The sequence below is a fragment of the Ceraceosorus guamensis genome (assembly GCF_003144195.1).
Source record: "Ceraceosorus guamensis strain MCA 4658 unplaced genomic scaffold IE81scaffold_3, whole genome shotgun sequence".
Lineage (NCBI taxonomy): Eukaryota > Fungi > Basidiomycota > Exobasidiomycetes > Ceraceosorales > Ceraceosoraceae > Ceraceosorus > Ceraceosorus guamensis.
In genome coordinates this window covers 3,288-17,970 of record NW_020289998.1, presented here as the reverse complement: position 1 = coordinate 17,970, position 14,683 = coordinate 3,288, and the positions used below count along the sequence as shown (strand labels likewise).

General features: G+C 56.5%; 4 protein-coding genes across 4 annotated transcripts; 2 read left to right on the top strand and 2 right to left on the bottom strand.

Moving 5' to 3' along the window:
* The first annotated feature begins 92 nt into the window (after nucleotides 1–92).
* Nucleotides 93–2,535, top strand: IE81DRAFT_319607 (hypothetical protein). The gene is made up of 5 exons (XM_025512772.1): nucleotides 93–466; nucleotides 635–1,698; nucleotides 1,779–2,121; nucleotides 2,191–2,244; nucleotides 2,316–2,535. The coding sequence occupies exons 1-5, from the start codon at nucleotides 319–321 to the stop codon at nucleotides 2,318–2,320; spliced, it is 1,614 nt and encodes a 537-aa protein (XP_025372930.1). The 5' UTR covers nucleotides 93–318; the 3' UTR covers nucleotides 2,321–2,535.
* On the bottom strand, nucleotides 2,506–5,555 carry IE81DRAFT_319606 (hypothetical protein). Its single transcript, XM_025512771.1, has one exon. It carries the CDS (start codon nucleotides 5,403–5,405, stop codon nucleotides 2,604–2,606), a length of 2,802 nt encoding a protein of 933 aa, XP_025372929.1. The 5' UTR covers nucleotides 5,406–5,555; the 3' UTR covers nucleotides 2,506–2,603.
* Nucleotides 5,556–5,869: 314 nt separating this feature from the next.
* Nucleotides 5,870–7,297, bottom strand: IE81DRAFT_319605 (GroES-like protein). Its single transcript, XM_025512770.1, has one exon. It carries the CDS (start codon nucleotides 7,217–7,219, stop codon nucleotides 6,077–6,079), a length of 1,143 nt encoding a protein of 380 aa, XP_025372928.1. The 5' UTR covers nucleotides 7,220–7,297; the 3' UTR covers nucleotides 5,870–6,076.
* Nucleotides 7,298–10,198: 2,901 nt separating this feature from the next.
* Nucleotides 10,199–11,293, top strand: IE81DRAFT_339006 (hypothetical protein). Its single transcript, XM_025515561.1, has 3 exons — nucleotides 10,199–10,766; nucleotides 10,845–10,989; nucleotides 11,076–11,293. Exons 1-3 carry the CDS (start codon nucleotides 10,564–10,566, stop codon nucleotides 11,148–11,150), a joined length of 423 nt encoding a protein of 140 aa, XP_025372927.1. The 5' UTR covers nucleotides 10,199–10,563; the 3' UTR covers nucleotides 11,151–11,293.
* Nucleotides 11,294–14,683: the final 3,390 nt, after the last annotated feature.

The window sequence follows — 14,683 nt, the reverse complement described above, 5'->3', positions numbered from 1 at the left end:
ATTCGCGCCGTGGATGGAGCTGCTGCTGCTGAGTCTGATGGTACGAGTCGTGAATGCATGCTTAGGAGGATGATGGACACGCTGTCGCTGTCGCTGTCGCGGCCTCGGCGCTTGGCCAGGCCAGGCCAGCCTGGCCTGGCTGCGATGGCTGACGTGAATAACTAGACCTGAGCGTTGACAACGTCGCTCGCGCAAGCCTGGTTCGCACATTCTTCCCTCCTCTACCATTCCCCCCAACCCGAGACAGCCTTTGTGCATCGTCCCAAGGCATCCATACATCCATTCACATCACATCGCGCACCACCTCGCAACCCTTCAATGTCGCAATACGACGCTCACAGTATCGGTCGCGCAAGCAGCGTGAGCCGCAAGAGCAGCATCGCTAGCCGCAATGCCAGCTTGATCAAGAAGAACACGGGCCCCACCGAGCTGCGCCCATCCGACATTCTCATCGAGCGTTTCAATGGTGAGTGAGGCGGCGAGGAACGTACGCTCCGTCTGGATGGTTGCTGCACCCCTCTCGCGTGCGGATGCGCCATCCTGAAGGCAGGGGGGTTGGATGTATGCGCCACCGATGACGCGCACACTCTGCCATGCGATGCTGACGTGACTCGGCCGCTCACCCTTGTACCAGGTTGGAAGCACATTACCAAGCAGCTCATCAGCTACTTTGAGGGCATCGCAGACATTGAGTACAACACCGCCAAGGAGCTCACCAAGCTGGGCGGCGTGATCCAAGTGCCTTTCAGAGAGGGAAGCCAATTCTTGGGCGAGGACGGCATTCAAGACGTTTACTACAGCATCCGCGACAAGACCCGCGTCATTGCCGATCACCATGCCAATTTGGCAAAGACTGTCGAGGGAAGCATCGTTCAGCACCTGCAAAAGCTCAGGTCCGAGATCAAGGCTCACGTCAAGAATGTCCAGCAAGATACTGGCAAGCTGGCCAACAGCGTTGCCAAGGAGCGCGAAATGAGCACAAAGATGATTAGCGATCTGGCTAGAAGCATCACCCTGCTCAAAAACACGCCCATGAGCGTCACGGCAAAGGAGGATCCTTACAGCGCCAATAACAACGTCTTTCGTCAGCTCCAAAAGCAAGTCGCAGAGGAGAATGCTCTGCAAAAGAGCATCATCATCATGCAACAGAACAGCGCTCACTTCGAGGAGGGCATCGTCCGCTCCATCCAGAGCGCGTGGCAGACCTTTGACGAATGGAGCGGCCGCATGTCCGCGCAGGTGCAAGACACTTGGCTCGGATTGGGCGTTCAGATGAGAGGTCTGCAACCCAATGCCGAGTGGATCGCCTTTGCTGCTCGATCCGACCACCTGCTCGACCCAGACACGCCTTTGAGAAACCCAGAGACGATCGACTATCCCGGCAAGGAGGACCCATCGGTCATTCCTGTTCACCAAGGCATTCTCGAGCGCAAGAAGCGATTCACCAAGTCTTACAAGGAGTCCTTCTACGTCCTCACTCCTGCCGGCTACCTGCACGAGCACGGCAGCTCCGACGCGACCACCCACCCAAACCCTGAACTCAGCTTGTTCCTGCCGAACTGCACTCTTGGCCCAATTCGCGGCACAAAGTTCCACATTGAAGCCGCTGCAAAGACCATGCCTGGTCTGTCCAAGCTTCCCCTCTCGCGCGAGCATTCGTACACCTTCCGCGCTCGTTCGGAGGATGAGACGCACGAGGTGAGCTGTGCGAGGCTTCGACACCGCACATGCATCTCGCTGACGTAGCAATGATTTTTTTTTTTACCTCGCATTCGCAGTGGTGGAACGACATCAAGCAGCTGTCCAAGGTCTACCTCACCTCTTCCGCGGTCATGGACCGCACCGGCCCCGTTCCAGCAGCCGTGCGCGCTGCAGGCTACCGCTCCGAGCCCGAGGAGGAGGAGGAGGATGACGAGGAGGGAAGCAGTGTGGAGGAGGACGAAGACGAGTACGAGGAGGCTCAAGATCAAGCCGCCGCCAATGCTCAGCACAACGCTGCCCCCGCTGCCACCTCCAGCGGTGCGCCTGCTGCTACTGCCACAAGTGGAGGCGCTGCTGAAGAGACACCTGCTTATTCTGGCGCTGGAGCAGAAAAGGCCGGTGTAGAGATTGGCCCCAACGGTAAGTTGTCGTCGCGGTCCATGCTGCACACGTTTCGACCATGCTGATCACCAGAGTTACAACTTTTAGGCTATGCCGTCGAGAAGAAGGGCGAGCCTGCTGCGACTGCTGGACCAAGTGCGGGTGAGTTGCGAGGTCGTCAAAAGAAGTCATCTGCGATGCTCTCTCACGTACTCTCCACGTCTCCTGTACAGCCTAAGTCTTTGCATATCGCTGATCGGTGCGCGCGGTCAGCGCCCGCTCGCAGGTGACACCCGCTTGTCACCACGTGGAATCCTCCGCCAGCGCGGCCAAGTTTCACCTTCATCATGTCCATAATTGTGTCTCTAGTTCACGACTCAAGACTGTGTCCACTTTCTCTGTGCTCTTGACACCTTCCTTGCGGCGGATAATGAATTTGCATTTTGCTCTCAAGAGGGATGCGGTGCTACATGCTGGTGATTCTGAATAGCAGAAAAGTCGCTGGCGACGTGTGGTCGATGCTACTTGCGCGAAAAGGAGGCATCGCGACCTTCAGCATACGCTTGGTGCCGCTGATAGGCCTCCACGTCCGCAGCAGGCACGTTTGGCGCTTCTTGGGTACCCCAACCGCCCCAAGGCACGCCGTCAGATCGTTGATAACGTGCAGGAGCCCATCCTGCAGCGCTGCGAGCAGCCAGAGAGTAGTCGATGGATGCGCCGGCGGTGTGTCCCGAATTGTCAATGCTGTTGTCACCGTGCTCAGAGACAGGACGTGCCATGCTTGCAAGAGCACTGGCATAGTTTTCATCTAAACCTTCTCGCACGACGTAGCTAGCGCCGCCTAGCCATCGATGGACGCGAGCCTCGTCCAGCTCATCCAACCGAGCTCGTCCAGCTTCTGGCCGCGAAGACTCGCTATTCTCGAAAGACTCGCTAGCGTCCACGTTGTTCGCCGCCGCGATGCAAGCGGACTCGTCGTCCAACACGCTCACATCACCATCGCCATCCAGTGCGAGCACAGCCCAGCCCACGATCATCATGCCCGGCGGGCGCTGCTCTCCCGTCCTTTCCAGCGCCTCCACAATGCCTGCTAGCGTGGATGCGACGAGCCTTTGATCAGTAGAAGATGCGCGCTCGACGATTGCGATCGGAGTGTGCGGTGGATATGCGGCCCCCTGTCTGGAGCCGGTGGCTGAGCCGCAAGTCAAATTCGCGTGCGTAGTGTTGATCGTCTCGCTCTGCCGTGCGGGTGTCCATCCTTCTGTCAGGGTGTGGACGACGTCTTTGAGCCTTGCAACGCCCATCAGAATGACGGTGCTTCTGTTGCGCTCGTAACCGGGCAGTTTGACCTGCTTGCCCCCTCGTCCGACTCCTGTGCACAATACCATGGAGTCCGCTGCTCCCCTTTGAGTGACTGGTACGCCGAGAAGCAACGGAGCTGCCATGGCGGAGCTGATACCAGGCACCACGGTGGCTTCTATGCCTGCGCGCCGAAATGCCAGCACCTCTTCCCCTCCGCGACCATAGACAAAGGGATCGCCTTGCTTCAGGCGGACGACAGTCTTGCCTTCTTCGATGGCCCCTTTAAGAGCCAACGCGATGAGCTCCGATTGAGCGCCTTCAGCGTTGCCAGGGAATTTACGCGCAATGACGAGGGGAGTAGTGGAAGGGATGAGACGGAGGATGGGTGCGGGCACCAGCTTGTCCGAGAGAATCAGGTGCGTCGACGGCGATGTGAGCAAGTCGTGAGCCATCATCGTGAGCAAGCCGGGATGACCGGGACCAGATCCGACGAGATGTATGCGACCTTGGCGGGAACGAGGCGCTCGCGGCATTCCAAGCTCGAGAGCATGTTGAGATGTGTCACGACGAAGCAGTCCCAGCGCAGAGACGTCTGCAGAGTTGCGGCGCGAAGCGGGCCTTCCGCGTGGAGTATCTGTGCCATTCGTAGCAGCAGGCGCCCTGCCTTCGAGGGACGATCTCGCAGTGGTGGTGGCGGAGGGCGAGGAGGAGGAGGCGGACGCAGCATCGCCTGCAGCATCGCCTGATTTCTCTGGATTGTCTTCGTACGTGTCCAAAATCTGGGCCATCTGATCATCTTGCAGACGCGCCAAGTACTCGATGGGCCAGTACTCGCTCATTTGCGCTACCCAGCGCATTCTTCGCTTCGCGGATTCTTTGCGAGCCTCCATCTCTGTTCTCCGGTCATCATCCTCCGCGTCGACCGCGGTTGCGATGTGCAAAGCACCAGCATGAGAAGCGCTGCGCACTGCTCTCGCAAAGTAGCTCTTGGAGTCGTGCATCGCATGGCTCGACTTGCCTGCTGGCGCTCCAAGCTGAGGTACGGGACTGTTGAGAGGGGTGCTGTCCAGCGCAGCGTCCTCCTCATCCCTCTCCTCTGGCCTGCTACGGCTCCTGCTGCGGCTTGCACGACGCTGCGCAGCGGCGCTGACGCTTGCCCGCCGCAAGTCTTCCCTCTTGGCCACTTCGCGCATCCTGCCCACCTTGTCCACCGCATCGCCTACATTTCTAGGCAGGGCGCCTACGATCTCGCGACGGATTCTGCCTGCTAAACGACAACCTCTGCCATTGGTGGTCACCGCGATTTGCAGGCTGGAAGAGGGGGCAGGAGAGGTGCTCGTCGCGCTGGTGCTAGCGCCAGAGACGGTACTCGGGACGAAAGAGCGAGCGAAGCGGTGCGTTGCCGGAAAGCTAAAGTCGCAGAGCGCTGGCTGATCAGCGACATTGATGGGAATGCGCCGCATCCTGCACAGCCTGACGAGCAGCTTTGCACGGGTCATGCTCCTCTGAGCTGGACTGATCTCCATCGCGCTGCTCCCTTGCCGGGGCACGTTGTCGTCCGCAGCAAGGTGAAGCGTGTCGGTGACGCAGACCGCAAAGATGGATTTGCACGCGCTGGACTGCGCTTCTCCCCCAGCATCATCGATGTGGTCTATCAGACTTGACCACCCTTGCTCGTCATCTTTGCTCGGCGCTTCGCTCCACAGCGCCGAGCCATTCTCTACGCGGTGCACCACTTCTGGCGCAGCTCGATGCAAGGAGGAGGGTGGCAAAGCGCCGTGTGCGGGGCGAGTATCGTCGTCGATTCCATCCAGACCTACGATCAGAGGCGTGGCGCCAGCCTCGAGGCAAGCAAAGGCTCTGGATGCTGCCAAACGCGAAGAGCCGATGATCACCACAACCTTTCCCACGGGTCGGTGGGAGAGCAGTAACGAGGCGCTGGGATTGGGGGCAGGAAAGATATTTGTGGTGCTGGTGCTGGTGCTTGTGCTGGAGGGCTGCGCTTGAGCAGGCGCATACATGCTGGTTTGCTGTGGCATGTAAGAGGCAGGGCAGCGCAGCGCAGAGCAAGATGAAGGTGTGGTGCCAAAAGGGGAGGAAGCAAAAGCAAGCCGGATATGGAGCGACGACGGTCGTGAGTCATGAATGAGTGTGAGTGCAGGTCAGTCAGGTGAGGACAAGCGAGAAGACGCGAAGAGGAAAAGGTCGCTTGGCGCTCCATCCATCACATGCGCGCATGCATGCGTGCGTGCGTGCACGCGAGTCGCGAATTTCGTCTTGGCGCGCGCGCGCGCGCACACGTACGGCCGATGCTTACAAACTGCCCTCCGCGCTAATCTGTGCCCAATCAAACGAGCCGCCGACACAGCCGCGCGCGGTATAGAAACGAAACGCATGCATGGCCTATCACCGCGCACGCAGCAGGCCGGCTTCCACATCCAAGATTCTTCATTCAAAAACGATTCACATTCACATTCACATTCACCTTGACGATTGCCATTACCCACGCCCACAATGACCAACGCCGCACCACGGCGTCCGCGCGCACCACGTCTTCACACCCAGGTGCTCGAGGGTTGAATGGTGGACATTCGTGATTGCACAACGCATCTACATCGCATCGCTCTGAGCGGTGAGTCGAATGGGGACTATGCTCGCAGCTGCAACATTACAGCATCCCTAAGACGTCGCTCTAGGCATCACCAAGTCGATGCACGACTTTACCGCTGGGCGTGTGACCAGCGTACATGCTCAGCAGCGCTTCTTTCGCCCCCGCCAAGCCCTGCTCACCCGTCTTGCCATCCAGCGGCCACGTCTTGGCTGGCAAGACGATGATCTTGCCGCTCGAGAGCAGACGATGCAGATGGCCTTGGTCGTACGAAGCCCATCGTTCTGCCAAGCGACGATCGCTGGCAAAGACGTCTGCACTCGGGTACTCGTCACCCAGCATGGCTAGCAGTGGAACCGGTCTTCCCAGCAAGGCGTGAATCAGCGCAAATGTCTGTCGCACATCGCCGCGTCCATGCCCGGACGGCAGGCTCGGCAGCAACTTGTGTACTTGCCGCTCTCCCTTCTGATCGGCTGCAAAGCAGCGCAAGCACGCGTCCACCGTCTCTGGCGAAGCGTGGCAATCCAACGCTTTTTCTAGGTGTGGCCACTGCGCGCGTATCTGTTGCACGGTCGAAGCTTCATCCTCTCTGCCAAATGCGTACGTCGCGCCCAGACGTCGGAGAGAGTCGAGCGACTTGCTGCCCGCAATAGCGATGCTCTGGTAGCCTGCCACGCGAAGGATCTGGATGGCGTACTGTCCGCACGCAGTTCCCGCGCCCCACACCAGAATGGGCGACTGCTCCGCACGAGCATGTTCCTCACCGAGACGTTCGAGGTCGAGCTGAAGCCCTGCTTGGCTTCCCAGTGCGTGCAGAGCCGTGAAAAAGGAAAATGAAAATGCCGCGAGCTGGTCCAGCGGCAAGTGGTCTGGCGGTTTGACGGTCAATGCAGCATCGCAGACCGTGTACTCTGCGAATGTGCCTGTAGTCGTCGTATCTCCCGGCACCCAGCCGCACACTCTCGATCCGATTGCAGCGCCAGGCAAAGCCGCGTTGCTCTCCACGATTGTTCCTGCAAAGTCGCTGCCGAGGACATGATCTCTGCTGCGGTAATCTTTGGACTGCTCGGGGACAAGCGCGTACGCATCTGGCGGATTCTGCGCAGCGAACTCGATTGCGACTCGCAACTGACCAGGCCCCGGCTTTGGCGTTAAAAGGTCATTGCGCACGTCGATTTTGCCGGCCTCCTCGGCAATGGTCAGGCCTCGCATCGTGTGGTCAGACATGCTGCGGAGCTTCGTCAAGCCGAGTATTGGTCGCGCGCGGAAAGTGGCAGCGGAGGGTATCAATGGTGCTGGAAGGACGTGACGCAGCATGAATGGATGTCAAGATGAGCAATGAAGAGGAGTGGGAGCTAGGAGAAAGCGTTCACCACCTGCTCAGCGTTCCAGTCAGGCGGAATGCACGCACGCACGCACGCACGCACGCACGCACGCACGCACGGAAACACGCACGCAAACACGGTTCCGCCGGCGAGCGGAACTTTTGACATGCGTGCATGAAACGTGCTGCTGCTGCGCGTGACCGAGTGCGCGCGCGCGTCGGCCTGCAAGGGAGGCAGGCAGGCACCGCATCCGATCGGATGACTGCATGGCTGCCTAGCGCTTGTGTGTATCCTCGGAGTGCAGATCAGCCGCGCATTTACATCTCTTCTGTGCAGCACACACTGCTGGCTTCACTTCTTCTGAAACGACGCTCAGAGCGGTAGTAGTAGCATCTGCAAAGTGGTAATCGTGCTTTTGGGAGAGCGCGACTGGCTGGTCTGGATCGGGCGCGAAAAGTGGCAGGGGAGTCTTTGAGGGGTTAGTCACTCGAAGAATATGACGCAGGCATGGCGAGCAATGAAGAGAAGTGGGAGCTAGAGCTAGAGCTAGAGCTAGAAGCGAATCGAAAAGCCGTTCACTACCTACTCACTGTGCGCAGCTTTGCGTCTAGGGCCGCGGCATGGAGAACATCTGTGTGCGCGCTCGCAGCGCGACCATGCCTGATAGGTGTGTTGTGCGGTACAGACAGAGTGGAGTGGAGGCACGCAGCACGTGAGTACTGTATGACTGTCAAAGTTGATGCCCCCGTCGAGCTCCAAACCAGGCCAGCGGCATCCCCGCTCTAAATGCCAAACGGAACAAACACCAGCGGGATCGTCGTTCGCTTGCTCGCATTGCCGAGGTTTGAGACTCGGCTTCGAGATGTCGAGGGTCCAGAGCAATCACCGCCTCGGAGTGAGTGAAAGCACAGAAAAGTTACAAGGAGAAGCTCGACTTCTGGGCACACCGCTTCATTGTGCTCTCAAAGTCCTGGCTTTTGCGCTGACCACGAGGTCGCGCGGGCCAACGTTGGTTCGAAACGCATTAATGGCGGCGGGCTAACGATTGAGGGCGGGGGCGTACCGCTGGCGAATTTGGGCCTGAGCTGGGCTGCATTCACGATTGCCCAGCCAAGCCAAGCCCAGTTCAGTCCATGCAGCGCAGCCCGCGCCTGATTCTGATTCTGTACCACACGCAAAGTTGCGAGATGGACTCGTAGCCTGACAGTCGCAGTTTGCACCAAGAGCGCCTGATCGGAACCGGACTTTTTTGGGGGGGAGGGCAAAGCCAAGTTGGGCGTAATTCGCCGCCCGCAGATTTGTGCATGAACAGCAATGTGGTTTGCCGGTCCCAGCAGGCTAGCGCCGCGCGCATTCAAGATTGCCTGTCTCGATCGAAAGTAAGTGCAAGGAAGTGCATTCTTGGTCTTCACAACGATCAAGCACAACGATCAAGCACAACGACCAAGCCCAACAGAGTGACGGCGCTTGCCTTTAGAAGAAACCTCGAGATTTGGCAATGCCACGCCATGCTGACCGTAAACGCCCAGGCATGAGCGCGGTCACCCATTGTCAATGCTCGCAAACGCACGCCTAAACCACTTGCTTTGGCGCCCCTTTTGCGAGCAGACTTCTTGCCCTTGCGAGTGTGGTCTATGAAGCTCTGCATATTCACGTTCGCCAAATTATTGGCTTCTAGTTTTTCATTTCAGTCGAGGCTTTGCGCAATGTTCGCGCAGTGTGAAAGCGCCTCTGGAAATGCGGGTCCTGTACAGTGGTGCGTTGTCAAGAACGCCAGCGAGGCTCGTACTTCTCCTTGCGTGTCAACAAACGTTGGCCCGCGCGACCTCGTGGTCCTCTCATTCTGCGTCAACCAGTGCAAGTCAGGGTTCAACAATGCCTGCAACCAGTGTGCCGGTGTGTCGAGCCACTATACCTGTTCTCTCACTGACTCTCGGTGATCTTAGCGTTGCTCCGCCTCTGATCCCTTTTGTGCTTGTCTCGGAACCAAATTTCCGCAACGCGAGCGAGCGACCCCGTTGTTTTCTCGCGCAAAATTTGGGCTTGCAACAGACTGCAGGGCGAAAGCAAGGCGAGGGGTATTACAGCGCGCTTTGCCGTACCCTGCAACGCCAATACAGCAGGCGCAAGCGAGTGATCCAACAGAACGACTTGCTGCCGCACGATTACACTTTGTTGTGAAATTCAACATGCTGCAGAGGCTTTAGCTGCTCCGCACCAACAGCGGTGCCATCCTCGTCGGCATAAATGGAAATGTGGGGCTAGTCAGTCTCCGTGTGTCTTTTGCCTGCAACCTTGAATGCATCCATCTCCAGATGCTTTGCCTCAGCCAGCAGACCCTTGTCAATCGATCACGACTCCATGCCTGCCACCTTGTGCTTGAGCCTTCTCTAGCTGGATGCTCTAGCCGCAACGGAATGCAACCTCCACTTGACCTGAAGTACTTGTCCGACCCCCACGACTGCGATAAGCCTCGCGACCGGGCAAGCTGACACTCATCTTACCATTTCGACGCCTGAAGCCAAAATGATGCGGCCCCATCGGACCAATGACGCCCACCGGCGATTAGCGGAATGCGGGTCCGAGGTGCGGTCGCCCTCGCTTCTAACAGATACTGTTTGCCTCTGTCCGCTGGTCTCGCACGGATTACTAGGCAAAATGTCAACGAGGTGGACAACCGAGACCTGCGCTTCATCACCCAGTGCAACTGTCAAGCGCGGTGTGCTGTTGGATTGGGCCGCGCTTCGTGGGGTCTTCTGACCGGCTTCCGTCACAGCTTGATCCCAATTTTTGGTTGCCGAAAGTTTGTGGTCTGATAGTCAAAGGGTCGCACCCTGATTTCCTTGCCGACAATTGCTGCATCTGACCAGACTTGTTTGCCCCTCGCCTTGCCAAATTTCGAAAGCTAAGCATCCTCTTTTTACGGCCGACTCGCCCTTGGCAATTAATGCAAGCGCGACCTCGAGGTCGCTCGGCAATTTTGAGCAAGGCGCTTGGCACGACATTTCGGGTCGTCTGATGCTAGCCACCGCAAAGAGACGTGCCAGAAATATTCCACAAGCTGTGATCTTGCTCCCCTCCGGCAACGTCACCCCTTATTCGTGAGCCTCCCGAGTTGGTTGGTCGAGAAACATATAAGAAGGAAGAATGCGCTGCCCTCAATCTTTCAACTTCTTACGTCCTCGATAAGCATACGCTCAGTGCCAAACATTTCACTTCACCAAGCTCTAAGCGACCCATCCCAAAATGCACTACCTCCGTCTCCTGGCCCATGCTCTGCCTCTTGTTGGGGCGGCCTCAGCTGCTTGCACAAGCGGCGGTCCTGCCTGCAGTGCCGATGGAGATTGCGCTCAATTCTTCCCGGCCAACACGCCTGCACCAAGCAACCCGGCTGACTGTCAAGCAGCCATCGACATGATTGGAAGTCGTGGCGAGAATGGTCACACCAAGTGAGCGCGGGGCTTTGCAAGTCTTGCCTTGCCACGAACGATCACGGCTGACAATTTTATGGTAACTTCATCTCGCAGCTACTGTTGGAACAAGGGCTCGTGCACGCTAACCATGCAAATGGCCGACGGTGTGGACATCAACCAGGCGAAGGCGGACTTTAACAAGCTACTGAGCACATGCAACAAGGGCTTGGGTGGTTATGCCACCACTAACGGTGGTGCTGTGAGTACATTCCGGCCCTCGGTAGAATCACAGCCCGCGCCATACAGCACAGCAGGCTGACAAGGTGGAACGTACTGTTGAACCAGCTGCTCTACATTGAGGCCAACCCCGGCCCTGACGGAACGCTCAAGTACCCTCGTTGCCAAATCATCGATTTCTAATAAGATTTCTCTCCAGCGCGGTGCTCAAAAGAGTTGACAGCTTGTGTGCCTCGAGGGACACAACACGCTTCTCCGCATCGACCACAACGACTTTGTCCACAAACAACAACGCAATTCAACATTTGCACTCCTCCAGGAGCTCGCGTGACTCGGGGCAAGATGTGTGATTGCTTCACGCATGAGCAGCTTGCTGATGGTGATGATATTCGTGAAGAGAGTCTAACTGCATGTGAGCGGTTCTTGATGTGCATGCGCGCGCGCGTACGCACGTGACAGATTCATCGAGCAGAGAGCTTTTCGAAAAGGCAAGCGAGACTTTCGTGTTGTGTTTATAGTTGCTCCTCCCACATGTGTTTGTGCGCTGAGTCTGGCCTTATTTAAAAGTTGGTGTTTGGTTTTGTCGAGCCATAAGAGCTGAGACTTTTAAGCTCTAAGCTAAGCTTGTCACACGAGATGATGGAGGTCACAAAGCATGCTGATTTGGCGGATGGATGCATGTGCGGATATTTACATATACGCTAGGTCGCGTGACAAAGCTAAGGAGGGCGTGCCGAAGCATGTCGCGCGTTTTACGGCTGCAGAAGGCCGTGAGCGTTGTTTCACCCTGCTTCATCACTTTCCATTCGCGTCCTAATCGAGGTATTGCCCGCGTAAACCTAGCCTACGGTCGCTTCTCGGGTCATGCGGCTGTGCAAAGCCATCATGGCCATCTAGAGAGAGATGAACAATTTCGCGGGCAATGCTCTGTAGCTGCAAACGCCATGTATCCCTCTTTGTTGAGCTTGTGTGCGCGAAGGAATGTCCACGGTCTCTCCATGAGGGGCCAGACGTCGGCTTCCAGATAGCACTGGGCGGGGGCAAATATGGACGTGTTCAGTCGACATTTTGGTTCAGCGCTCTGCCTCTTCAATCAACCGGGGCCTGGTATTCGGACTGCTTGCAGAAGCGCAGAGCCAGGACGGGGGGCAGCGGCCATTGCGAGGCGTCTCTGACAACATCTGCGCTGAATTTTACGTTCCGCTCAGTGTGACTTTGTCCGTTCTGGCCGCCTTCAAACAAACCTCGACTGGGGCCCAAACATCAAGAGGAGCAGCCTACTGGTATAAGTCGAGGATTTTACGCTGTAAACTAGACCGCAGCGCGTCCGGACATCTGCGGACCTTGATCAGATGCACCACTCGAGCGTCTGCCATGACTCGCGGCTTTGATGATGCTGCATGCGTGGCCAGTTAGGGTCCGCTGCGTAGCAGCGTGCGGCTCTGCCGCCGTTAGGGTTAGGGTTAGGCCCGCGCAGCGCGCGGCAGAGTATATTTGATCAAGCGCGCCATCAAGCGCGCCATCAAGCGCGCCATCACATCAGCCAGCGCACTGTGCCAAGACTCACAACCATCGACCATACCTTTACCAACAAATCTCTCGCATCCATCAGCAGCCCATGCTATCAGCCAGCGCCTGCACTTGGCCCCAACAATCTCAACAACACCCGTGGATGCGCTCACTTGCTGCTCCCTGTGCTGCTATGCAATTGCAGTCATGAATTGCGCGTCTCTGCACCATTTGTTTCATCCTGCTGCAACCCCTGGTGAGCAAGGCGGGGCGTCATGTCGTGTCGAGATTGTGATCGTGCTCGAAGTTGACGCACAGCTTGCGCCCAGAGGCTGCAGATCGAACAGCAGGAACAATGGATGACAGCTACCTATAAACAAGGGAAGGAGGAAGGAAGCAAGCAGGGCGTGTGCGCATGCACTTGCGCCCACAGAATGCAAAACAGCAGGATCGGAGCTGGATAGGTGCAACGAGCAGCAGAGCAGCCGCAATGAATGTAAAACAGTAGGATCAGATGCTGAAAGGATGAGAGCTGGATTGGTGCGACGAGCAGCAGGGCAGGGCAATGAGGGCTGTATTGGTGCGTTGATCAGCAGGGCAGGGCGGCAGCAGCGATGAGAGCTGGATAGACGCAGACAGAGCTTAGGGGTTACAAGGGGGTCCCCAATAGGGTTTTTGGAGTTTGTGTTATAGGCATTTAGAGGGGCCTGAGGGAAGCCAGCTGGTGAAGCAGCGCCCAAAACCCTACAGGTTTGACGGCGTGAGGTCCATCTAACCTGAAGATGGGCTGGTTAGAGTGCCTAACTTGGGCATCTTTGAGAAAAGTGTTTGTTCTGTGTTACAGTGACCAACATGAGGCTATGGCATGAGACTTTCTGGAATTGGATTGCACAAAAGTCTTTCAGGGATGGCACAAAGTGCTTCTAAGTTCAGCTTGGTAGCTTAAGTTCAGTCATCTTCAGCATACTTGACATAAGTTGAGGATCAAGTTGAGGGAAGATGACCTGATGTTGGCTCATGTTGCCTGAACTTGGCACAACTTCTACGGGGTGCTGAGGAGTAAAGGGGGGACCCTTTGGATTGAGGACAGATGTCAAAAAGTGTGGTTAGGAGTGCATCTTCAAGGAAGTTCAGCTCAAGAAGGAGGAAGATGAATCAAGATGAGGGAAGATGATCTGATATTGGCTGATGTTATTTTAGGGTTAGGGTTAGGGTTAGGGTTAGGGTTAGATAGGTGTTCCCGACAGGGTTAGGAAAAATTGGTCCATAAATCTTGCAGGTCTTTGCAGTTTTGGATAGCCCTTGAGAAGCGCTTTAAGGTACTATATGGTGTCCTTTTGATTGGACATCACGTCAGCAAGATATAACGCTTTGAAATTTTTGTTGGCTGGGGAACTCAGCATAGTTGGCTTAACCCTGGAGCAGATTATTCAATAGGCTTGTAGAGCGCCTCAAATAACCTCTAAATGCAGAAGCTCAGATCTCAAAGCCTCTTGGTCTTGTCTGTGGAAGGCAAAACGTCTAACCCTACCGTAAATCTAGGGCTAAACCCTACTTTGTAGACCCTACCAATCTAGAGTTTGGCTGGGCGTCGAGGTAGGGTTAGACCCTAACCCTACTTTCCCCGATGGTCAGACCCTAGATTTACAGTAGGGTTAGACCCTAACCCTACTTTCCGCCGACCCTAGACCCTACTTGGGGTTGACTCTAGATTTACAGTAGTGTCAGGATTTTGACCCTAGATGAAGTAGGGTTAACTCTAGATGGTGCATGTGCGCAAGTAGGGTCTAAGCCACGGTGGTGGTGAGCCCTAGATGCGCAGAGTGCGCAAGTAGGGTCAACTCTAGAAGGTGCAGGGTGAAAAGTAGGGTCGGGGCGCCGGTGGTGGTGGACTCTAAATGTGTTTTGTGCGCAAGTAGGGTCTGAGCACCAGCGGTGGTGAGCCCTAGATCTTGCAGGGTGACAAGTAGGGTCAACTCTAGATGGTACCTGTGCACAAGTAGGGTCTGGGCGCCGGTGGTGGTGAGCCCTAGATGGTGCAGGGTGACAAGTAGGGTCAACTCTAGATGGTGCAGGGTGACAAGTAGGGTCAACTCTAGATGAACAGAGTGCGCAAGTAGGGTCAACTCTAGATGGTGCAGGGTGACAAGTAGGGTCAACTCTAGATGAACAGAGTGCGCAAGTAGGGTCAACTCTAGGTTGAATAG

What these genes read in the sequence shown, in the direction of transcription:
- IE81DRAFT_319607 (XM_025512772.1), top strand. Translation starts at nt 319, where the DNA reads ATGTCGCAATACGACGCTCACAGTATCGGTCGCGCAAGCAGCGTGAGC. An exon ending in TCTCATCGAGCGTTTCAATG is followed by an intron (nt 467 to 634) that starts GTGAGTGAGGCG and finishes CCCTTGTACCAG; the next exon opens with GTTGGAAGCACATTACCAAG. An exon ending in CGGAGGATGAGACGCACGAG is followed by an intron (nt 1,699 to 1,778) that starts GTGAGCTGTGCG and finishes TCGCATTCGCAG; the next exon opens with TGGTGGAACGACATCAAGCA.
- IE81DRAFT_319606 (XM_025512771.1), bottom strand. Translation starts at nt 5,405, where the DNA reads ATGTATGCGCCTGCTCAAGCGCAGCCCTCCAGCACAAGCACCAGCACC.
- IE81DRAFT_319605 (XM_025512770.1), bottom strand. Translation starts at nt 7,219, where the DNA reads ATGTCTGACCACACGATGCGAGGCCTGACCATTGCCGAGGAGGCCGGC.
- IE81DRAFT_339006 (XM_025515561.1), top strand. Translation starts at nt 10,564, where the DNA reads ATGCACTACCTCCGTCTCCTGGCCCATGCTCTGCCTCTTGTTGGGGCG. An exon ending in GGCGAGAATGGTCACACCAA is followed by an intron (nt 10,767 to 10,844) that starts GTGAGCGCGGGG and finishes TTCATCTCGCAG; the next exon opens with CTACTGTTGGAACAAGGGCT. An exon ending in CCACCACTAACGGTGGTGCT is followed by an intron (nt 10,990 to 11,075) that starts GTGAGTACATTC and finishes CTGTTGAACCAG; the next exon opens with CTGCTCTACATTGAGGCCAA.